Source organism: Canis aureus, chromosome 26, assembly GCF_053574225.1.
Source record: "Canis aureus isolate CA01 chromosome 26, VMU_Caureus_v.1.0, whole genome shotgun sequence".
In the NCBI taxonomy this organism is placed as follows: domain Eukaryota; kingdom Metazoa; phylum Chordata; class Mammalia; order Carnivora; family Canidae; genus Canis; species Canis aureus.
Genome location: NC_135636.1, coordinates 21,203,098 through 21,226,543, shown reverse-complemented (window position 1 = coordinate 21,226,543; position 23,446 = coordinate 21,203,098). Strand labels below are relative to the sequence as shown.

General features: G+C 42.1%; 1 protein-coding gene and 1 long non-coding RNA gene across 3 annotated transcripts in view; one reads left to right on the top strand and one right to left on the bottom strand.

Annotated features, from left to right (window-relative positions):
* LOC144297981 (uncharacterized) overlaps positions 1-19,163 on the top strand; it is a 40,815-nt gene extending 21,652 nt beyond the window's left edge. The window contains exon 4 of the long non-coding RNA XR_013364995.1: positions 18,992-19,163. This is a non-coding gene — a long non-coding RNA (uncharacterized LOC144297981). The remainder of the gene's footprint in view (positions 1-18,991) is intronic.
* Positions 1-22,280, bottom strand: part of FERMT1 (FERM domain containing kindlin 1) — a 36,539-nt gene extending 14,259 nt beyond the window's left edge. Inside the window, exons 1-10 of one of the 2 annotated variants that reach the window (XM_077872253.1) lie at positions 22,145-22,280; positions 20,015-20,109; positions 18,949-19,117; positions 16,688-16,921; positions 13,129-13,275; positions 11,692-11,905; positions 9,933-10,035; positions 4,409-4,516; positions 3,855-3,986; positions 2,203-2,252 (exon numbers count right to left, since the gene is read on the bottom strand). In XM_077872253.1, the coding sequence (XP_077728379.1) occupies positions 2,203-2,252; positions 3,855-3,986; positions 4,409-4,516; positions 9,933-10,035; positions 11,692-11,905; positions 13,129-13,275; positions 16,688-16,921; positions 18,949-19,117; positions 20,015-20,050 (1,193 nt within the window). In that variant the 5' untranslated portion in view covers positions 20,051-20,109; positions 22,145-22,280. The remainder of the gene's footprint in view (positions 1-2,202; positions 2,253-3,854; positions 3,987-4,408; positions 4,517-9,932; positions 10,036-11,691; positions 11,906-13,128; positions 13,276-16,687; positions 16,922-18,948; positions 19,118-20,014; positions 20,110-22,144) is intronic. The other variant, XM_077872254.1, reaches the window with a different exon arrangement.
* Between the last annotated feature and the right edge of the window lie 1,166 nt (positions 22,281-23,446).

The window sequence follows — 23,446 nt, the reverse complement described above, 5'->3', positions numbered from 1 at the left end:
TCATTTCCCCACATAGAATCCCATGCAAGGATGAACTTCCTTACGGCTTCCTGTGGCAGATGGACAGTTTTTATACTCCCTGTTAAACAGAGAAGGCGTCCCTTTCAAGTTCCTGCCTTGAGGCATTGGCCTCAGTCCTGTGTCACAACCTTACAATAGGCCCGAAGCTTCATCTCCTAGCTCTCCCAGGGATTAAAATCCCAGTCCCAAACCATGAGAATCTACATTGTGGCCCAAATCCTTCTGTGGGTTGGAGGCTTCATTTGTAGATTTAGATTCCCTCTGTATTTCCTGCAAGCTGGACTTTCCCAGTCTCACTTTAACACTGGTCTCTATTTTTACTTTATCTAGCTCTCAGACATATTTATAGCAAGACCGAAGTTTGGCTTAGATCAGATGCATTTAGATCAGATACTGGAAACCAAAGTCCATTGTTTATATTGTGAGTTCAATAGATTTTGTTTAGAAAAAAAGAGCTTCACTGTTAAAGACAGAAAGATCCATTAAAAACCACAGGACTAGCTCAATGCTTTTCTACTGGTAAGAAAAGGAAGCCCAAGGAAATGGAAATGAAGAGTTTTTAAGGGTCACAAATGCTGAGGAGAAGGAGTAGAACTCTAGTCTCCTTTCTCCTTCCCCCCTTCCTGTTTCCTTTCTTCTTTAGTTCTTCCCTCCTTCTCTTCCTCCTTCATTTCTTTCTTCCATGAACTATATTATCTATTAAAGTCAACATCTTCAGACCCTGGCAGATATAGTGACCACTGTGAAACATGAGGACAATTCTGTGGGTTTCAGCAAAGCAATCGCACCAGAGCGAAGGGGATGTAGGGCTTAACCCCAGAATGTCATCTCCTTCACTGAAAACATCTATATAAAGGGAACTGTCATTATTTAGTTTGTGAAGAGCCAGATTTCCTCTAGGCAGAGAATATGGCAACTTATTCTCTTCATCGAATGATTACTAGGGCACCTGAGTGGCTTAGTGGTTGAGTGTCTGCCTTTGGCTCAGGGTATGATCCCGGGGGATGGGGATTGAGTCCCACATCGGGCTCCCCACGGGGAGCCTGATTCTCCCCCTGCCTGTGTCTCTGCTCCTCTCTCTGTGTTTCTCATGAATAATAAATAAAATGTTTTAAAAAACACTGATTATTAAAAAATTATAAGGACGTATTCGTGCATTCAAATTACTACCGTTTTTTTTCTGTAGCTCTGATGATAACAGTATGTATGGTTGCAACCATTTATGCCACAAAAGCTAAATTAAGGATCCTATTGTATGAGACCACATTAAAAAAAAAAAAAAAAGCAACCTGTAGTAACCCAGGGAAAAAAATTGTTACCTTTGGATGCTTGTTTCTCATTTATACTTTATTTACTGTTCACTCTAAGTCTTTCTTTGCATCATGTGTTATCAACAACAACTTGTGTTTCTTTTCAAGCCAACTGGCCTACTGAAGTGTCTGTTTGTTAAGAAAAGTCAACGAGCCATAAAGTGACCTGAGTAACTGATAGAACTTTAAAGGAGCCTTATTCTTTTCATCTTAACACACCCTGGCACCATCACAAATGTGGCAGTCTTTTCTTTCCAAGAAATAAAAAACTCTTCAGCCCTTTTAGTAGTTTCAGATTGATCTGATGTGACTTGGGTATTTATCAGAAACATTTTAACAGGCAAAGGTAGATAAACCGAGTTGACTACTCTGTATAAGCCCAGCACCAAAGTTCTAGAGACAACTGATTTTTAAACCATGGAAGAACCTTCACGTGGTGTCAAATCTTAAGCCTCAGGGATGACTAGTCTAGTCTAGCATATATGTTCACTAACTGCTGACACCAGCCATGTTTACACCACTGTTTATTGAGCACCACTGTTTACTATGAACCAGGTACCATGCTCAGTGCTTCATATATGTTATTTTATTCAATCCCCCCAATAAACCAAAAAGCAGGTATATCCCCCATTTTATAGTTCAAGAAACTGAGGCTCAGGCACATGACAATGCCCAAGGTAACTTAGCTAGTTAGTGTGTGTTGTCAAGCTAGGATTCAGCCCATTGTCTGTCTGATGCCAAAGACATCATGCTTGTTTACCTTACCTTTGAACCAGGAAGCTGTCTAGTGCAGGTTCAATTTAAATTCCTGGACTCTCTACCTGCAAGGCTTTGTTAAGAATAATTCCCTTCCCCTTTAAGGGTGACTTACCTAAATAACTTGAGATTATCTGCAAGTTTAGGGATATCAGTAATGTCCTCCTAAGGAGAAATAGATAACATTTCATAAGCAGTTAATTAGGTGGTGTTGAGACTCTATACCTGCACTGTCCAATACTGTAGCCAGTCGCCACATGGAGTTATTAAAATCTGAATTAATTAAAATGAAATTAAATGAAAAACTCAGTTCCTCAGTTATACTAGCCAGATTTCCAGTAGTTGCCCCAGCAGGTGGTGAGTGGGCAGGAGTGAGATGGGGCACACACAGGGCTTTCTGGGGGACACGCAGAGTTCTCATTCTTGATTCGGGTGGTGATTTGGGTGATAATACACATTTGTTAACCTGTACATTTTTGTTTTATTTTTTTCCTGCTTTTCTGTATGTGTCATGTGTCATACCAATGAAAAAAGAGATGAAAAAAAGTGACCAGGCACTACCATTCAAGTTAAAAAGCTGATTTAGAAAAACTACTTTTATGTATAAAGTATTTTACAAATTTTGTCTCAGAGCCAGTAAATCTAGCTACATCTAGTTCACTGATTAACTTCTCAAAAGGAACTTGGCTCAAAGTTCATTCTGCAGTGTAGGTTGGTGCCTACTTTCTAAATGAAAAGCCTATTGTTTAGCATCACATGAAAATTTTGAAGAAGGGAGGAGAGAATTTTTTCATTTATTCTGAGAATATGTATATTCTCAGAGTATATAAATATTATATCTAGTTAGTGGAGGAAGTCAACAAAAGAGAACTCCAATTTCATGGGGCCTGTGTCTCCTATAAATGTGAGACAGGCTCTGAATTGCTATAGAATCTTGGCATTTAGTTTGTATGAAGTATTTGCTTTTGCATGACACCAACTTCCCATTTTAAGGAAATGAATCATAAGGAAGCAGGCATTAAATACATAGAATATAGTGATTCATTTTTTTCTCTTATTTATATCTAATTATAATAGATCCACCTATCTAATTCAATGTGGATTAAACTAACAGTGACTCCCACGAATCCCAAACAAAAGTATGGCACTCAAAAGATGACTCAAACAAGAGAGGCATTCCGATTATAAAGCCACCCTTTGGCCACATTTCATGGATAAGGAGATGATAAAATAGTTGTATTATTTTTGTGTAACTGGAAAGTTTTTGTCTACTTCCTGAAGTCAAAAAGGTGTCCCAGAATAAAGGCCCCCACTGTGTCAACCTTGCCCAGTTGTGGGGCATGACTAGGTCAATAGAGAATAGGCTTTATATCTGTGAAGCATCTTCTCCAATTCTCATAGCCAGCCATACAATAGACTGGGTGGTTCTCTTTGATCTGAGTGAAGGGACAACTTCCAGAATCCCTATGAGTAAAAAAAAAGCCTTTGGTGGTGGTAGTCTTTCCCTCATATGCCACAGCTTATCCCTAAGAAATACATACAAAGGTACTGTCATTAATAGCACTGAACATATCTCACAATCCCTTCCAGAACTGACCTGAGAAAAGCCAGTCAGTTCTTGTTAGCTGTAAGCTTGTGACAAGTATGTTTTCTTTTTTCAAAATCAGGTCAAATATTCTCTTATTTATGATAAAGAAGAGCTCATTTACATTTGTCAGAGTCCATCAGAACACAGCCACAGTTCTGAGTTACCAGAGAAGTTCATACCAAAGTGTTGTCCGTTTTTCCACCTTCTAGGGTCACTTCCAAATTAGAGAGTGCTGCTTCTACTTCATCCACCTCAGACTCATTTGTAAAATCCTGTGTTTCAGCTGACAAGGACAGTTTGCTAATGTGATACTACAATGTAAACAGAGGTTGTGGAAATGTTATAAACACAAACGCATCCATTAGCCCTTTCCTCTTTTTGCAGACAACTCCCCTGTAGTTCCAAACACCTCCTGGAAAGAGATTTCCCTCCTATGAAGGGGAAATGACATTTTAATCTGAATTATTTTGAGATCTATGGTTAGCCAATGTTCCAACTTGATTCTTCGCCATCACTGGTTGAACTGGTAGGGGGGATGACATAAGAATCACAATACCAATGCCTTATATAAGAGGGGCACCTGTGTAGGTTATGAAGAATATTTTAAATTTAAATTGGCTTCCTTCACAGTTCTTTCCTTGAAGAAAACAAAAACAGTATGAAGAAAATGAAACTTTCAGAAAACAAATTTGCTTTGTTTTCTTCCAGAGAAAGGGTACTGAAATTTCTATACCTGCAGTGCTGCAAAGATCAACATTTCTTCTTCCGTACAGTCAATTTCTTCTAAGAGAATGGCCCACCTGGCTTGTTCATAGAGTTGGTTTATTCGGACAGCGTCGTACTAAAGAAAGAAACAGGTAGATAGATGTGTGTTGGTTGGGAGCGGGGGCACATATTTATATTTCTCAGTACAAAAACTCTGCAATAACTGAAGCCATTCCTTGTTAATTAGATGCAAGAAACTTTGCTCAGGTAAGTGAAACAAACACCTATCTTTCCACTGCCCCAGCTCATTTTGCTTCTGAACTTAGAACTTCTGTTGTCAAAATATTTTCCAGAGCCTCTTCAAGAGGCCAAACAGATTCCATTGTTTCTTCCTCTCTTTTATCACACTTCCATTGGTAGGAAAAAACCATTGTCCCCACCTATCTACAGGACTCTCTTCAGTTTCTTGTGAAACTGTAACTCTGTACCCATTAAACCATAACTCCTATTTTTTTCCTCCCATGGGTACACAATTTACTATATCCTTAGGAAAAAAAAGAAAATGACTGTGAGGGAAATATGGAGGAGGAATAGAAAAATAGATTGTCTAAACAGATTTATCACGGGTTGGTTAGCATTAGTTTATTTTTCCTTTTGCACTAACCTTATACACACTAGAAAAAAGGTGAGATAAGGGGTATAAAGATCCACAGCAAGCCCAAACCAGTAAATAGCACTGCTACAAGGTGCAGGGGGAAATGGAACCTTCCATGGAGGCATGTTCCCTCTCAGCAGTGCTCAGGACACGGTCAAGGCAAGACAAATGCAAACTGAAATGTGTGGCAGGCTGGGAGCTGTCAGTCTAAGGACCTTAAGAAAGTCTGTCTTTGCTTTGGGAACTTTGCCAGGTGGCATGGCACCCCTCAGGAGCTAGCCCCACTAGCCTCCCCAGACAAACCCAAGCAGAACACACGTGAAAATATTCACAACAGCATTGTTCATGACAACTCCAAACTGCAAACATTCCGGTGTCCCTTGACTGGTGACCGGATAAATGGGGCTCATGCACAAGCGGATGTGGTGCAGCAGTAAGAAGGAGCGTGCTCCTGGGGCACGTGAGAGCACAGGGGGGCCTCAGAAACCTGCCCAGTGAAAGATCCAGATGTGCAAGCTTACACACTGTATGATTTCACCAATGTGAAACTTCCAGAAAAGGTAGGGCTGGAGACAGAAAGCAGAGACCAGTGGTGGGCTAAGGCTGGGGGCAAGGATTGACCACGGATGGGGTACGAGGAAACTTTTGGGGTGATGCAAGTGTTTCACAGTTGGACTGTTGCACAACCATATGAATGTACTACAACCATTACATTAGAATTTTATAGCATGTAAGTGACATGGCAATCAAGATGCAACAACTAAAAAAATGTACACCATACACACCAAAACCCACAACGCCTGCCCCCCACAAAGACCTCTGCTTCACAAACAGTTTAAAGACAACACCTAGGGTCGCCTGGGTGGCTCAGTCAGTTAAGTGTCTGCCTTCAGCTCAGGTCGCAATCCTAGGGTCTTGGGATCAAGTCCTGCATCAGGCTCTCTGCTTAGTGGGGAGCCTGCTTCTCCCTCTGCTCTTCACCCTGCTCATGCTCTCTTTCTCTAAAATAAATAAATAAACTCTTAAAAAAAGGACAAAATCTAAATAGTGTGTGTGCTGCCAATAAAATCTGAATTGGCCTGTACTGTCTGTCTGTCTGTCCACCAGTGAGTCTATAATCCTCATTCTGTAGTTTTAGTGAGAGTAAGTTAAATCACTCGATAAGGCTTTTCTCTCAAAGGTACTCAGTAAAGATCTACAAAAAGTAATCGCTTCCACACCTGAACAAACCTAACTCCCCTGCCACCCCCCCAAAGCCAAATAAAACAATTCCTTGAGAGAGTACTGGTTAAACAAAAGTTACTTACATTACAAATTGACATGGGAGAACAGGATCTAGTACAAGGTGTTATAAAGGACAGGATAAACCTGGGCTCCCATGGAGGAACACTGGCTTTCTCTGGGGCAGCCAGCGGAGCTCTGCAATTTCTTCTTTGGGGCCTTCTTCACGTTCCCCCTGAGACTCTAGAACATCACGAGGTCCTAGGTTTTCAGGGGTCACTTATTAACAGGCATTCTGATAGGTTTTTTTTTCTTTCTGAAAACTCTGTCAGTGGTTTCCCCAACTTAGAAACAAATTTTTCCCTTGGTGGGGATTGGCTCCTCTTCCCCTTCCTTAGCCCTAGATTTCTTTTGTCATCTGGTTTACTGAAAATAGAAATCCCAGACTGGAAGCACATGGTTTTTGCCACCTCTACTGCCTGAATCCCTGTTTCTCCTCATCCAGCCAATTCAGTAAACCCCTCTCTCCTTCCACCAACCAAACCAACAAATAACAAGACCTGCTTCCTATAACTCTCTCAGTAAAGAGTTATTTAGATCTAATCACGGAGGATTCCCTATTAGCTGGGAGGAAGCTAATTCAGTATTATATATAAATATATATATATATATAAAGTATATATACATATAAATATAAATATATATGTAAATATATATAAATCCAGTATTCTCTAGGACTCTTATTAAAACCAATGTGTCTGGGGCACCTTGGTGGCTCAGTGGTTGAACATTTTTTTTTACTCTTATAATTTTTTTAACTAAGTAGTCCCCCCAAATACAGGAGGTAAGTGTTAGTATCCCCTTTTTACAGTTTTGTAAAGCTGTGTTAGGCAAATTCAGAGAGGTTAAGGAGCTATGGATGATCTCTTAGGGAATAAGAGATGGGTTTGAAATTAAAGTGACATTGGATCAAACCCAAGACTTTGCTCTTTGGCTTTGGTTGTGATCCCAATGTCCCTGGAATTGAGTTCCTCTGCCTGTGTCTCTGCCTCTCTGTGTCTCTCATGAATACATTTTTTAAAAATCTTAAAAACAAACAAACAAACTGATGTACCTTTTCTCTATTGAACTTTTAAAAAATACTATGAATTATTGGAGTTATAAAATTTTTTATTCACATATTTAAATAACAGATAATAGATACTGAAGGAATTAATTTTGAATGAATTCTAAAGAGACGAACGTATAATAAAAAGTCTCCTTCTCTTCCTTGTTCCTTACAAATGCTGGTTTCTCTATGGACTGTTTTGTACCTTGTTCTTTTTCATTTGATAAAACACCTTGCATTTGTTCTACATCAAAAGAAAGTTGATTCATTCTTCTTAGCAACAACACTATATATGTATCATAACGTATATAATCACTTCCCTATTGATGGATGTTTAGGGAGTTTCCAATTTTCTTCTTCAAATAATGTAGCAATAACTGTTCCTGGGTACAGACATATTGATCCACATATTTGAATGTAACTGTGGTATAAGTACCAAGGATTTGCTATGTCAAAGCTATGTAGAATTGTAATTCTGATAGATATTGCCAAATTGCCTCCCATAAGGATCAGATTAATTTGCACTGTGATCAATAAGCAGGGTATGAGAGCCATTTTCTCCACACTCTTGCTAAGATAGTGTGTGAAGCTTTTTGATCTTTACCAATACAAGGCTAAAAGCCATCCTAGTTCCTTTTCTCTTAACTATGTGTTCATATTCTTTGCTCATTAGGCTACTGGGTTGTTGGTCTTATTATTGATTTCTGGGAGCTCTTTATTAGGAATATTAGCCTTTTGTTTATAGTATGTGTTGCAAAGACTTTTTCACTTTGTATATAGTTTTTGGGTGTGGATAAAATTTTGATTTATGAAAAAGTACCAATATTTTATGGATTCTGGGTTGTATATTTTTAAGATATATTATTTTTGAAATTTTGTATATTCTAGTATTTTGTATATCTGAGATTTTAATCAGTACCTGTAACCGGTGCTACAGCCTCCCTGCATCTCTCTTCTGAAAGCTGGAGAAGCTCCCTGATTCTACTATCCACTTTGGTTCCCATTTGTAGGATGTCTTGTCTGTTTTACAATGGCATTATGGGTGCTATCTTTGCTCTTCTTGATTTGATTGTAGATTCTATGAAAACATGAACTGCATCTTAAGTTTCTGTATTCCTCTATCTACTCAGCACCTAGTAGAAACTTGGAACTAAACTTGGTTATATTTATAGCATTCCATACTCTAGAAGAGAGGGGAAAGAACTCTAAAGTGGTTGGGGATCACTGTTCCTGTGCCCTAAAGCCATATCCCCAAAGCCTGAGTCTTCCTGTTACTTTTGGGTTGACAGCTTCTATTTGGCTATTAGATTCAAATAGGTTTTGTTTGTGAGCCATGTGGAGAGAACTCCTTACCAATTGAGAAAACATGATCATTCATAGCACCCTTGAAAAAAATTAAAACAAAACCCCCCTCCTTTTTAGGAGAAGCTGTAGTTTCTCCTGAAGGTTTTATCGAGGAGCCAAAATTTGCTCTTTTGCCATGATTTGGTGAAAGTTACATGCTCCAGTCACAAGCTAGGTCCATGGGTATTAAGGTAGATCTAAACCAAAGACTGGGAAGGAGCTGCACAGAAGTGACAAGGAATAAGGCTTATTTTGAAGAAGAAGCCAGTTGAGGAAGCAGTGCAACTTGAGATGTACCTTTGAAGATCATATTTAAAAATCAGGGTCAAGGAGAAGACAGTGCCATGAGAGGCAGAATCACTGTTGTGGATGAGAAAGGAGTTTACACAGAAGAGGTGGCCTGAGGCAGGCTCCTCAAACAAGTGCCTGGCAATGAATGGAAAAGAGCAACAAGCATATGGAACTGGGATAAAATCACCCTGTGCACTTGGAGGGCCTGTGGCTCAGTTTATATTCTCTGTATTTGGCCAGCTGAGTGCTGACTCACAACTCCACAAACTGGCCAAACAGGGGCAAGGAAGGGGCAGAAATTCAGAGGATTTATTTCACCACTCAGTTGTCCCAGTACACTTCAGGTGGCAGATGTGTACTTAATGAGAATTGATAATCAGCTGGGGTCCATCCTTTTTTATTTATTTATTTATTTATTTATTTAATTTATTTATTTATTTATTTATTTATTTATTTATTTATTTATTATCTATCTATTTATTTATTTATTTATTCATTCATTCATTCATTCATTCATTCATTCATTCATTCAGATGGTGCCTCTTTCTCATCTCCAAATCAGCCCTGTGATGGGGAGTGTGGTATGCACCATCATGGGGTCCTGGCTTATTCACAGAAACCTGCTCTTAACCCTGGCTCTGATGCTCCTTCCTCCCTAAGCATTAAGGATTCCAGCTCTCTGAGCCACTCTCCTTTTTCCTTTGTTCACGTGGATGGATGGGGTGGCACGAACCATGCTGGGCAGCTGACCATGCTTGTTAGAAACTAAAAGATGAAAATCTAAAGACAGTTTACATTCATTGGTCTAACCTTGCAGAGTTACACAAAAGATTAAACAGATTAACCCTAATTCTGATAACTAAATGACTCAATTTTACGCTTCCAGGCCTTGACATTGAAAAAAGGAGAGAGAGAAGAGAGCAAGGATCTTACTTTGGGATTCAAGTCAAAGAAAGTGTAGTATTTAAATCGTAACAGCAGCTGCTCATCCTCCTGGATGCCTTGTTCCATAAGTGAACGTGAAGAGTCCAGCCAACTAGAAAACAATAGGATGACTTTTAAAAGTCAATCGATTTTACACACGTTATAGTATTACCTAATGTGTTTATATACATACTTATATACATATATACATTTATACACACACATATGTAAATGTAAGTGTGTGTATATTTCTTTGAACAAAGCCCGAGTAATATACCCAAAAACCTGTAAGGGGGAGGACTTGATAATAGCTTATATTTGCATTTTATATTATAATTTTTATGACGTTCCAAGTGCTTTTTCTATATATATTTTGTTTACATTGATTCTTTAACCCAGTTAAGAAGCCAATGCAGTTGGCATTTTCTCAGTGTTATGGGTGAGAACATGGAGTCTTAGTGACATTAAGTGCTGTGTGCAAGGTCATGGGCCTTGTCATGGAACCAGAATGAAAATCTGTACTTGTTGACTTCCTGCACTGCCTCTTGTCTACACCAGCTGGTCTGACTCAATGCTGTGTCTATCTTACTGGCTAGAACTTTCTGCAACAATGGAAATATTCTATATTGCCTAGTCCGACAGAGTACTCACAGTCACACATAGCTACCGAAGATTTAAATGCGGCTGGTGCCACACTTTAATTTTAATTAAATTCAAATGTATATGTAAATATCCACCTGTGGCTAGTGGCTCCTGTACTGGATAGTACAGTTCTAGAGTTGAGAAATAAATACTGCATAGCGGGGAGGGAGTGGGAGAGGTGGGGAATAAGAGTGAACAACAGAATGAGGTGGGGATGAATGCCATCCAGTCCCATGGAGAAGATGGCCTGAATGTCCCTTCTATCAGGCCTTAGGGGGAAATAAGGATGACTGAGATACAATCACTGTCCTTAAGGAATGGACAGTCCTGTGAGGGGATGGTGAGCCTCATAGTAAAGGAACATGGTGTGGGAGCAAGTAGAGTGTCACAACAACTACAGGGAAGTGAGTCCTCTAGAATCCTGTTATCTGAGAAGGAGACGGATGCAACTGGGTCCTACAGGACAAGCAAGGGCCAGCTTGAGCAGGATGAAAGGAGGAGAGGCCTGGAGCAGAGCAAAGGTAGTGACAGAAGAGTGTGTGTGCACCAAGGGGGGATGGGGTATGTGAGCACACAGGACGGGGACATCTGCTGGGCCAGCTCTCACAGGGAGTGGAATGCTATGAACAAACGACTTTATTTGGTGAACGGGGGGAGTGAAAGAAATGGTGATTTGAGAAGTGGTCTGGGTATATGTTCTAAGATGACTTCAGAGCTGAAGGACTCATTAAAACACTTAAAGGGAGATGTGATGTCCCCTTGGGGGATGTTGGCCCGGTGAGCCACCTGGATCTCCCCGCTGCCACTTATAACTGATCTCCATCCCACCAAATGCACTTTGCACATAGATAGGGACAAAGAATTTGTATTCACATACGACAATCCATTGAGTTACCTGAACACAAATGTCACACCTTAAATGTATGGCAATGACCAAAGGCGGCAGTTTCCCCTTCTATAGCTAAAAGCGGCGTTGACTTTTGCTAATCGTGTACAATCCCCAGGCGTGCTAACTTAAAAATTAAATAACCCCCTCTCCCCAACTTCTGTGGCATCTTCTTACTGTATCAACATCACTTCACAGATGCTGTGAACACAGAGAAGCAAAGCGGAGCCCCGTCCTTACCCTGCGTTAAGCTTGGCTTTGTCAACCAGTGACCGAGGCTGGTACATATCAGCCAGTGCTTCTGGTGACTGCGGGGGTTGGCTGAATGCCAGGATGCTGCAGTTTTGTTCTGTCAAAGGGCTGTCACTGAACCAAGTCATGGTGGATGATGCTGGCGTTCCACTGATGGGGTCATATGTGGGAGTCATGGTTTTACTGTATAAGCCAGGACTTACTGCAAAGGCGAAGGGAAGCATACACAATGAGATGAGGTTCAAGGGGAGGAATCTTTGGAAAAATAAGGACTAACATTGCCATACTAAAATGGATTTTGAATTTGAATTTGTGTACCATTTCAACTAAGGAGATGAGTTATGGCTGATGGGAGAGGACTCATGGAAGGGCAGAGAACTTACAGGCTGTAAAAGCTTATAAAAACCAACCCAGACAAACGTTGGGGACCATCTCCTTGTCAATAATTCAAAAATTTGGGATGCCTGGGTGGCTCAGCAGTTGAGTGTCTGCCTTTGGCTCAGGTCGTGATCCCTCAGTTCCGGGATCAAGTCCCACATCGGGCTGCCTGTGAGGAGCCTGCTCCTCCCTCTGCCTCTGTCTCTGCCTCTCTCATGAATAAATAAATAAAACCTTTAAAAAATAATTCAAAAATCTGTTTCAGCTGTGAGTTTTGGCACCATCAGAGAACAGAGGATCTCCCAAGAGTGTAGGTACAGGCTATATTTTTGGGCAAATCCTTTCAACAAATAACAGTACTTGCCAATTTTAAGAACCCAGATAGTTGGGAGTTTATACACCATGCAGTCTGTGTAAGGAAAATGGGAAAAGTGCCCTTTATTCTTTGCATTGGAATATACTATGCAAGAAGACTCTTGCTGCAAGCAAGCTAGGGATTGATTTGCTTTTGTATAAAAAGACAAGGATTACGTCTTTCCAGAATTTTTACCTGCCCTCTCATTACATGCCCAATGCAAAATAAAATTGAATTCAGGAAAGAGTCACCTGAAGATAGAATCAAGAAGAGATCCAACTAATTTCTTTTCCTCCCAAATTCACGGCAAATTTCCCTAAAGTTTTGCATTCATCAGAATATAATATACAAGGTTAAAACAATGAGGTATACAGTCAGTAGAGTCTGTGACTCTTGATCTCAGGGTCATGAGTTCAAGCCCCACGCTTGGCATGAAGCCTACTTAAAAAAAATAATGAGCTACAAAACAAACCTAATTTAAAAAATTCTGTGAGTTCTAAAATTAATTGCATATCCTTTCTTCATCACAGAAATCCTGCAATTTTAGTCTTTTTTTGTTTGGGGGCGTGGGGAGGGGAAGAAAAGGGAGATGAGGGAAAGAGGAATAGAGGGGAGGGAGATTTCTTGGGATTTAAAAAATCCTTGGATTCAAGAATGAAACACAACAATAAAACATCTGTCATGAATCATACCTGGTGGACCTACAGTCGTTGGAGAACCCTCCAGGTTTAAAATATCTTCAATTATGGGCTCCTTGTTACTTTTGTCTTTTTTTTTCTTCTTTTTAAAATAGTCACCAGAAGGCTTTAACAAGGAAAGTTCTTCTGATCTTCTAATATCTAACAAACAAATAAATATAAAGAAGAATGAAAACCTATCAAAAAGTAAAAAAGAGGGAGTGCCTGGCTAGCTCAGTTGGAGGGGCATGTGACTCTTGACCTCAGGGTTGTGAGTTTAAGTCCCACGTTGGGCAAAGAGATTACTAAAAATAAATAAAATAAAACTTAAAAAAAAAAAGTAAAAAGTAAATTACATCTAAGACTCAAGAGTCATGCTAGGCATCTGAAATGATTGCTCAGGAAATTCCTGAGAAGTAAATGTTACTAGATTACATCCCTTTGGTAGAAATAGAAGGGGAGGGATGTCTGGGTGGCTCAGTGGTTGAGTGTCTGCCTTCGCCTCAGGTCATGATCCTGGGGTCCTGGGATCAAGTCCTGCATCAGGCTCCCTGCAAGGAGTCTGCTTCTCCCTCTGCCCTATATCTCTGCCTCTGTCTCTGTTTCTCTCATGAATAAATAAAATTTAAAAATCTTAAAAAAAAAAAAAAAGAAATAGAAGAAAAAGAAACAGACCAGACTCCTAAAACGGTTGTGTGTGTGTGTGGGGGTGGGGTGGGGGGGGAGCAGTGGGTGTGTCAAAGAGTGGAGAAAGCTTTAGTCCAATAAAATTTCTAGTTGTTTTTTTAATTTATCATGAAAATATTTCAAAGATACCCAAAGCAAAGAGAATGGCCCCCTCATGTTTCCCTCATGTTTTCATCACGCAGCTTCAACAACTACCAGTACTTGCTGTTCCTAGTCATCTACTTACTACCAATTTTTCCCTCTTTTTCTTTTTTAGTTTTGTTTTTTTTAATAACAATGAAGAACCCCACCTTTTTCTTTATAGATCATAGTTCCTGAGACCTGTCTCTTATACTGTGCCCAATTGCTAATTTCATCCCTGTGGCAGACAGCACTGGTGCCCTGCCCATCTCTTCTTGGCCCTCACCACTTCAGTGTACCCTGATCCGACTTCTAGTGGCAGCTAGGACAAGTGTCTTTCTGCCCGAGGGCTTGCTCTGGATGCCACAGTCTGCACTACCCAAATGTTCATGTAACAGGCGAAATAAGTTCAGAGAATTAACATTTCCCAAGAGCAGCCCTCCATGACTGACAAGACTCCTGCTCCCTCACCCCCTGGCAGGGAGAGCTCTGAAGCATGTTTACATCATCTCCCAGAAGCCCCCGATTGCCCCAAATGCAACTGGATTGGTGATACTCTCTTATTGGTGGCCTTGTCTTTCCAGTCTTACTTCCTCACCCCCAACCAGTGTTTTCTGGAATCACCTCCACACCCCAAAATAAATGTTTGTACTTGAATTCTTTTTTTTTTTTTAAAAGATTTTATTTATTCATGAGAGACACACAGAAAGGGGCAGAGACACAGGCAGAGGGAGAAGCAGGCTCCCTGCGGGGACCCTGATGCGGGACTCAATCCCAGGATCCTGGGATCACGCCCTGAGCCAAACCAAAGGCAGACACTCAACCACTGAGCCACTGGGTGTCCCTGTGCTTGAATTCTTGTCTCAGGGCCTGCCTCTGGAGCACTCAAACCCAAGATAATTCCCATTTTTCCCATTCATCAGATATGTTTATAACTGCCATTGCCAATCAGAATTCCTGGTAACCATTAACCACACTGGGCTGCTTTATGATTCCAAGTAAAAGCCAAGGAAATGTGGATGTTAGTCTGAAAGCAGCTTTCCTGGAGGCAAATGTACTGATTCCATAGGTGCTGCCATTTTTCAGTTTAAATACTGCTTAGTGCTGAGGCTGAGGCTAGCAGTTTAGCTCCATCCTCTTCCCCTGTAACCAAGGATGCTCAATTGTCAGGTTGCAGTACACACCTGTGCCCATTCCAAATGCATAATTTATGTATGAGACCACGACATGAATCAGAATTTCCAGCAGGAGCATTAGAAACAAAACAACAAAACCAAACCAAACCTGCATCTCCAAGCCCAAGATTTGTGTCTTGTCTTCTCTTTTTAAGAAAATCCATCATATTGCTAAATTTGATTTAGCTTCCGTTGAATAGATGTAAAAAAAAAACAAAACAATGACTAGCAATGCCAGGTTGAGGGGCACTGGGGTGGTGAGCTCTGTAACAGCAGGTTCCATTCATTTGTTCACTTAACAATTAATGAGCAGTGAATGTGTGCCAGGCATTGTTAGGAACACGGGCATGCTCAATTAATGGTTTCTGCCTTCACCCTATTTCATGCCATCACAGTCTCCATTGCCCAACACTGGAACTCCTAATCCTGCGTATACTATTAGAGCTTTACTTTTCTTTTCCTCTGCCAAATATCTCCTTTTAATATCTTATTTTTCTTACTTTTAAATTATTTTTACATTCATTGTTTATTTTCTGTCTCTGCATCCTAGAATGTAAGCTCAAGAAGGGAAGGGGTTTGGGATTATTTTTATTGCTAACCAATCCCTAGCACTTGCCACAATGGCTACATAATCAATATATATTTGTTGGAAGAATGAATGAAGAGTTGATAGTTTAATGGGGAAGACAGATTACTCACTCGTATGTTGTAAATACTGTATTCAAATGCCAAATCTTTGTCTTGGAGCCAGAGAATGTGCCTACACACTTTCAAAGAATATAAAACAAGAAAACCTTCATGACACAGCGTTCACTTCCATTATAGAGGTTCCCCAGATAAATGGTTTGGGCAGTGTTGTCCTTAATGATTGTTAAAATCGTAAGAATTAGTTTTTAATCCCTAATTAAGTGTTCCTTCCTGCTTAAAATAAACTCCTCAAATAATTTTTGTGGATACGGTATTTACTGTAGTGAAGTGTTTGTAAAGCAATTAAGACATTGCAACACCATTATCTCAAAAACAATAAAGATACATCAGCTCTATGGTGATGACGATTTAATAGAACTTCTTATTTGTCTTAAATATAATGATATTAGTATGGCTTAGAGGAATGATTTTTTTTGGGGGGGAAGTCTTAATGAGTTTGTTTTTTCTGTCTACAGATCTGTTTTGAAATAGTGTTAAGCTGGGGCACCTGGGTGGCTCAGTGGTTGAGCACCTGCCTTTGGCTCAGGTCGTGATCCTGTGGTCCTGGGATGGAGCTCCGCATCCAGCTCGCCACAGGGAGCCTGCTTCTCCCTCTGCCTATGTCTCTGCCTCTCTCTGTGTCTCTCATGAATAAATAAATAAATAAGCTTAAAAAATAGTGTTAAGCTCTGGGGAAATGAATCTGATTTACTCCAATGATGTTCCATTTGGTTTAACTCTACTTACATGGCTGAAGTCCCCAGAACTGGGCTTGAAAAGTATGCTTACTAGGGTAAGATAAGTGTCCTGTAAAACCAACCGCCTGTAGGCAGAAAGCACATATAATTTTCCTGTCCTCCCTTACTAACAGTCCAAAGGGCATGGGGCCTCTCCAGGGTACTCACTCAGGATTTTGCAGATATCACTGACAGCTTTAAAAACCACAGCGGAGAAGCTGACTCGCAATCGCACTGTCTTCACATTCGGCAGGCGGAGGCGAAGTATTTTGTGCTGAGGGGTGAAGAGAAGCTTTGCATCTGCCTGGACTCCATATTTGTCCAGAGTCCAGTGCGTTTTCAGAAGCCAGCAATGTTTCTGTTCCCACCAAAGGGCAAAGTCTGACCAGTCTTGGGATATTTCTGCAAAAGTGGAAAATACGATGAAGTGAAACAAGAGAGAACTCTAGGGTCCATTCCATTGTGTGTGAGAGCTGAAACACAAATGGTCTTCGGCTCCCTGTCTCCTTTGACAGTGGGCTCTCTAAGGTGGGGCAGGTAGAAAACAGAGGCTGAACCTTCCTTATCATGACTGTATTTAAATACAGTGAAAGAAACAGACACAAACACATTTTGTTCTTGTTAAAGTAGCCTGAGTTCTTTTCCCTAAGGCCCTTTAGTGCCATGGTCCTTTCTAGGAAAGCCAGGGGCATTTGACTTTAATCAAGATTATTTCTCCACTAGAAACCAATCCTTCCACGTTGGATCACAAAGGACTATCAGTAACTCCCAAGGTGTGCACAGAAGGAATTTAAAGTTGACACTTCCCCCTCTCTATAATGTCCAGCTCTTTTATCCCAGTACCACCCGATTCCCAGTTTCCAAAGTGTCTACACCGAGATAAGCTGAATATTCTCTCTCTCTTGATGTCAGCATCAACTCTTTTCTCTCCTTCAATGCTGACATTGAAGTTGAATCTTTTCCTTTTGTCAATGTTGGAACCAATATTCAATCTTTTATTTGTTTTGTAAAAAAAAAAAAAAAAATTTCTCTTTTTCTCACTTTATGTCAGAAAACCTTTCTTTCAATGCTGTTAGAAGTATAAATGCTGTAACTATTTTAGAAAGTCCTATTACACAGTCATTCCTCTCTGAGCTATACCCCAACAGCAATGCCTCTATATACTCACCAAAGACATGCAGTATAGCAGCCCTATCTGTAGGAGCCTGAAAATGGAAACAACCCAAATGCCCATCAATAGGTAAATGGGTAAATTGTGGCATAATCATATGATAGAATATCACACAGCAAATGAAAGTAAATGAGCCAAAACTTTATGCAACAATATGGGTAAATCTCACAGACATAATGTTAAGTGAAAGAAAGCAGATGCATTAAGAGTATATCCTACACGAGTCCACCTATATCAGTTTAAAAACAAATAAAATTTTTCCTGTGGTGTTAGAATTTAGGATAATGGTTTCCCTTGGTGGGGCAGTGACTGGGAGGGGTCAGAAATGATACTTGGGTGGGGGAGTCAGTAATATTCTATTTCTTTTCTTTTTTTTGTTAAGATTTTGTTTATTCATTCATTGAGAGACCACAGAGAGAGACAGAGACATAGGCAGAGGGAAGAGCAGGCTCCCTGCGAGGAGTCTGATGTGGGACTCGATCCCAGGACCCCAGGATCATGCCCTGAGCCAAAGGCAGACACTCTGAGCCACCCAGGCATCCCAGTAATATTCTATTTCTTGATCTGAGTGGAAGTTACATGACTTTGAAAATTTGTTGATTGGGACACTTATGATAAGTACACTTTTCTGCATACATATTATACTTCAGTGAAGACTTACTTAAAAAATCTCTATCTCATTAGTGTAAATGAAAAGTCAACATCTGGACAACCTGAGATAGAAGATAAAACAAATCAGAGAAAATAGAACACTACTAAGTTCCAGGTTAATCACGTTGATTCCTGATGTAAAGACTCTGACCCTTAAGACTTCTCTTTCTTTCTTTATACCGAGAGAGTAGTGCATAGTGGATATATGGTAAAAGACCCATTAGCACTGAACTGACTTTATCACTGAAAAATCAAACATTAACAAGAGAATTGACACAGCAATCGAAGGCCGTGCCACCTGAAGTCACCTTAGATGTCACCAGGGGGATAGGGCTGTCGAAACATGGTTTTATACCCACTGGGGAGCTTTAGTTTGTCACCAAAGACTCAAGTTTTTACAAGAGTGGTTGGGAGGCGGGGTTCAGTTTATGGCTTCTGCAGGATCCTCTATTTTTCTTTCTCCTGTGGGAGGGGGCTTACTCTCTGAGCTATTACAAGAATCATAAGCAGAACAACTTAGATGGTCAGACAATCTGGATTAGCCATTTACTGTTAGCGATAGAGAGGTTTTTAAACATAGGGAAACCATAAATAAACAGTAACTTACTGATCTGTTCTACTAACTTGAGCATCACTCCCCCAACATGCAGGTCTCCGGACACTCTCAGCGTGACATCTTTCTGCTCCTCCTCATTTGGATCGTCAACTCTGACAATGAGCTCCCAAGAAGCAGATACAAAGTCGCTGGATGAGAGCATCGTGGCAAAGGCGGGTATCTGCCACACAAAAAAAGCAGACACAGATTAGAATGTGAGAAGGAAACTGGAGCTTGTCAGTAGATATTAAATTTAACATCCTAACTTTAAAGACAAAAAGTCCTATAGAAATGGTCTCCGGCCTTCCAAATTAACGTGACTTTATCTTTCCATTCCCCCCAGGAGCACTGGCCTATTGATTTTCTGTGGCTGCCCAATCAATGCCTCAATCTTTGCTTTGTGTCTGTCTACTTCTCTTGGCTTTCTCTGAACTACTATTGTGACAGCAGGCAACAAATCATGGCAATCCTTGGTATCTTAAAAAACATCAACTTCACTGAAGTGTAATTTGTGTATAACAAAATGCATAGATTTTTTAAGAAGTAGGCTCCATGTTGGGGGCTTGAACTCATAACCCTGAGATCAAGACCTGAACTGAAATCAAGAGTCAGGCACTCAACCGACTAAGCCATCCGGGTACCCCTGCAGAGATTCTTCTTTGAGTGTAGTTGACACACAATGTGACATTAGCTTCAGGTGTACAATATAATGATACAACAACTCTATATGTTATGCTGTGCTCACCACAAAGATGCACAGATTTTAAAGGTATAGTTTGATGCCTTTGTTATATGCAAATTATGCCTTGATAAAGTTTACTTTGGAAAAGGATGCCGTTAATATCTTCCTCTATTTTATTATATTCCTTCCATAAATATTGATGACATCTGATATGAAAATTCAAACAATGGAAGTATAGCAAAATAGTTTTCTATTTCAGTCATATAATATGTAGGTTTACATATGAAGATATAGGGCATTAATAATTATTGTCACGTATTTGACTTACTTGAGCTATCATTTTATATCATATCAAAGTTGATAAATTAAGTGCATCATTTAAGGTTTCAGACATACCTCTGGCAAAAGATTTAAAATAGGAGTGACAGACATACAAAGCCCACTCTTGAAGATACAGATGGGGTGAGAACTTCAAAACCAGAATTTTCCTCCTATCAGAGGAACAAAAATAAAACAAGCTAAGCAGTATGAAAACTGAAATGTTTCAAGGATTAACAGGAACCGTGGAATCCAAAATTGGCAGAACTTTAAATGATGGCTCGGTGTTACTTTTAAAAGGAAGCAAATGATACTACCTCTCCTATTTTAATATTTAAAATAAAAATCGGCCATTTAAATGATAATAACACATCCTTTTCACTTTACTATGTAAAGACAGCTTATGAGAAATCCATGTTTTCATAAGGCCTATTTTTGAGAAACATCAGTGCACTCAAACTCCTAAGAAGGGCCTTCTCTGATGGAAAGTGCATGAGTCCCTTGGGGATCTTCTTAACCTCAGATTCTGCTCAGCAGGTCTGGGGTGGAGGTGGAGACCCTGCATGTATAATAAGCTCCAGGTAACACTGATCTATGGCTCACACTTTTGAGTCTAAACAGCCATGTGAAAAATTGACTTCAGAACTCAGTTCCTGCCTTCCATCTACCCAAATCAATATTAAGCCAGGGACTGTGGTGACACCTGAGGATCATTATTTTTAATAATCAATAATTACACCACCAATGTCATACTAGTTTTGTGCGCATTTGAAACTGCTCACATTTGAAAGCATAAGAGAATCTCAAAATATACAAAAAGATACACTGCAAATCTGAATGGGCTCAGGACAGACTTTATTTGTTCAAATCAAATTCAAGGTTCAGAAGTAGCTCCTTGTGTTTGTGTGAAGGATGTAATGCTTGCACCTCCCCAAGCACAGAGGCACACTTGGAGACCTGCATGAGCAGTGAATGCTACTTAATGACTATATGGGGCCTACCCACTCGCTTTACTGTCATCATCAGGCTCAAGTATCTTGTTATGTTATACACTTAGCTGGTGCTGTGGATATGAACCACTAATTTGTGTTATCTCCTTCCTCGGCTCAGCAATCCCATTAGAAATGAGGAAACTCAGGCTGAGAGGTTAGGCAACTTGTTGGAAGTCATGCAGCAAGTTACGTGGTGGAGCCCAGACAGAAATCCAGGTCCTTCGAACTCCAAACTCTCCACCATTACATTGGGACATGTCCTTGATAAAACTGCAACACCAATCTGAAACAAACCTCTTCAAACCGCATGAGCTAAACTCTCTTAGCATTTCTACTAATATCTTTCCCAGTGAGGAAGCAATAAAGATAACCCCATAATGTGGCACTGAACTGATCTGACTTTAAGATCCTCACAATTTCTAAAATGCTATGCTGTGAGGTGTAGCTATTTAAAAAGTTTGTACTTTAAAGTGACTCCTTCCTGGGTCAGACATTGGTTTTTTCCTAACTTGGGCAATCAAAACACTTCTCTGAAACCAAAAACCCCCCACTTCTCATGTAGGCAATATATAGTGACTCCCTTACAGCGAAATTCAAGCTAAAATTAGACAACCTGGTTTCCCCACATTCCTCTCCTATCTTTCTGCACCTTCATTTCTGAGTGAACTTCTCATTCGCAGCAAGCTGTTACTTGTTGAGGGGAGCAGCGAACTGCAACCCGGAAAGCACGTCGAAGGAGACCAGAACAGAAAGCAAAGCGCACCGGCCGACCTGCCTTCCCTGGGGGAAGCCCAGCCGTCCACCTCCTCCTGTCCTCCCGGCCTACAGAAAATGCAACAAAGGACAGACAGAGAGACAGGCAGCCAGACAGCCAGACAGAAGGAGGAGGGACACGGCCCCTGACGCTTCCCCTGGAGTTCAGAGTGTGTCTGTCAAAGGCCGCCCCGCCTGTCCCTGGCCAGTTCTGCAGGGTCCTGGGGCCAGAGGGAGTGAGGTGGGTTGGACCGAAACCCGTCCTTGACCCCTAAGGGCAGCCCCGGAGGCTAACTGGAGACTTTTGCAAGGCCAGACAGGTAAGGCCGGAGAAAGCGGCCACACGCCGGGGACGTTATTTGCATTTCAGCAGCTATTCACGTGCAGGGCGCTGCGCAAAGGAAGCCGCAGGGAGCTCCAGCCCCCCGCCCCCCGCCCCCCGCCCCCCAGCCCCGGCACCCACCTGCTCTCCCGCGCCCGTGGCCCGCAGCCTCGCCGGACGCCTGCGCCCCCGGAGCCCCGCCGAGAGGTGCCCCAGGCCCGGCGCGCGCGAAGCGGGGTGCGGGGTCCGAGCTCGCGGCGGCGACGGCGCTCGGCTGGGCCCGCGGGGCTGCGCGCGGCCGCTGCAGGGAAGCCGCCGGCTCCCCGCCCCGCCCCGCCCCGCCCCGCCCCCGCCCCGCCCGCCGCGGTCTCCGCCCCGCGGGGGGTGAAGGCTCGCCCGGCCCGGGCCTGCCGGGTCTCGCTCGCCCCCGGGGAGGAGGAGCGCCCCGCAGCGCGGAGAGCACCCGCGGGGCCCGAGGGCTGCGGCCGGGAGAGCGCGACCACCTGCGCGCTCCGCCCGCGCCCCTCCGGCGACCCCGGCACCCCGCCCCTTGCGGGCGCCTCCAGAGCCCGGGGTCCCCGAGGCACTTCGCGCCCTCCCCTGCGGGAACGCCCGTCACCCCCGCGCGGGGGCCTCTGCCCGGAGACTCCCGCCTCCCCTTTAAGGAGCCTGGGGGCGGACACGCCTGGGGGCTCGGCGCCGAGATCGGCCTTGGCCCTGGCCCGGGGCGGCATCCCGAGGTCCGGGATCCAGCCTCGCGTCGGGCTCCTTCTGGGGAGCCCGCTTCTCCCTCTGCCCGTGTCTCTGCCTCTCCCCGTGTCTCTCATGAATAAATAAAATCCTAAAAGGTAAAAAATAAAGAGCCTGGGGGACCTGGGACGGCCAGGTGGAAGAAACAAGAGCGGCTCACCTCTGAGTAAGAGGGTGATGTCAACTCCCCCGCCCCACGCTACACCCATTGAAGACCCGGCAACGCAAGGCCACGCCTAGGCCGGCATCCGGTGGCTCACCTCAGGCTCAAGCTGGTGTCCCAGGTGGCCCTCCGGTTGGATTTGCTCCCAAAGAAAGCTGGGCACCCTGGAAGGATGGGTGACTTTGGGCAATGTGCACAACCTGTCCAAGCTTCCTTGGTTCATGTTACACATACCTGTTGAGTGTTCACTACGTGCCAGGCATGGGGCTGAGGTCTAAGGATGCAGGAGTTTAATGAAACAGTCAAGGCAATGATAGTTTCCTCATCTGTGAAATGGGTGGAGAGATGGAATGTCCATCACCATTCCAGGTGGGATTTCATTCAGCCCATGACAGAATTTCATGCAGTGTAATATATAGGCTTTAGCCATTTACACCAAGTGCGTAAAGCTTGTGATGACTTAACTTAAAATGGAATCAAATTTAGAAGTGGAATCCTTCTTTTTGCTTGAACATTAACATATTCAGCCG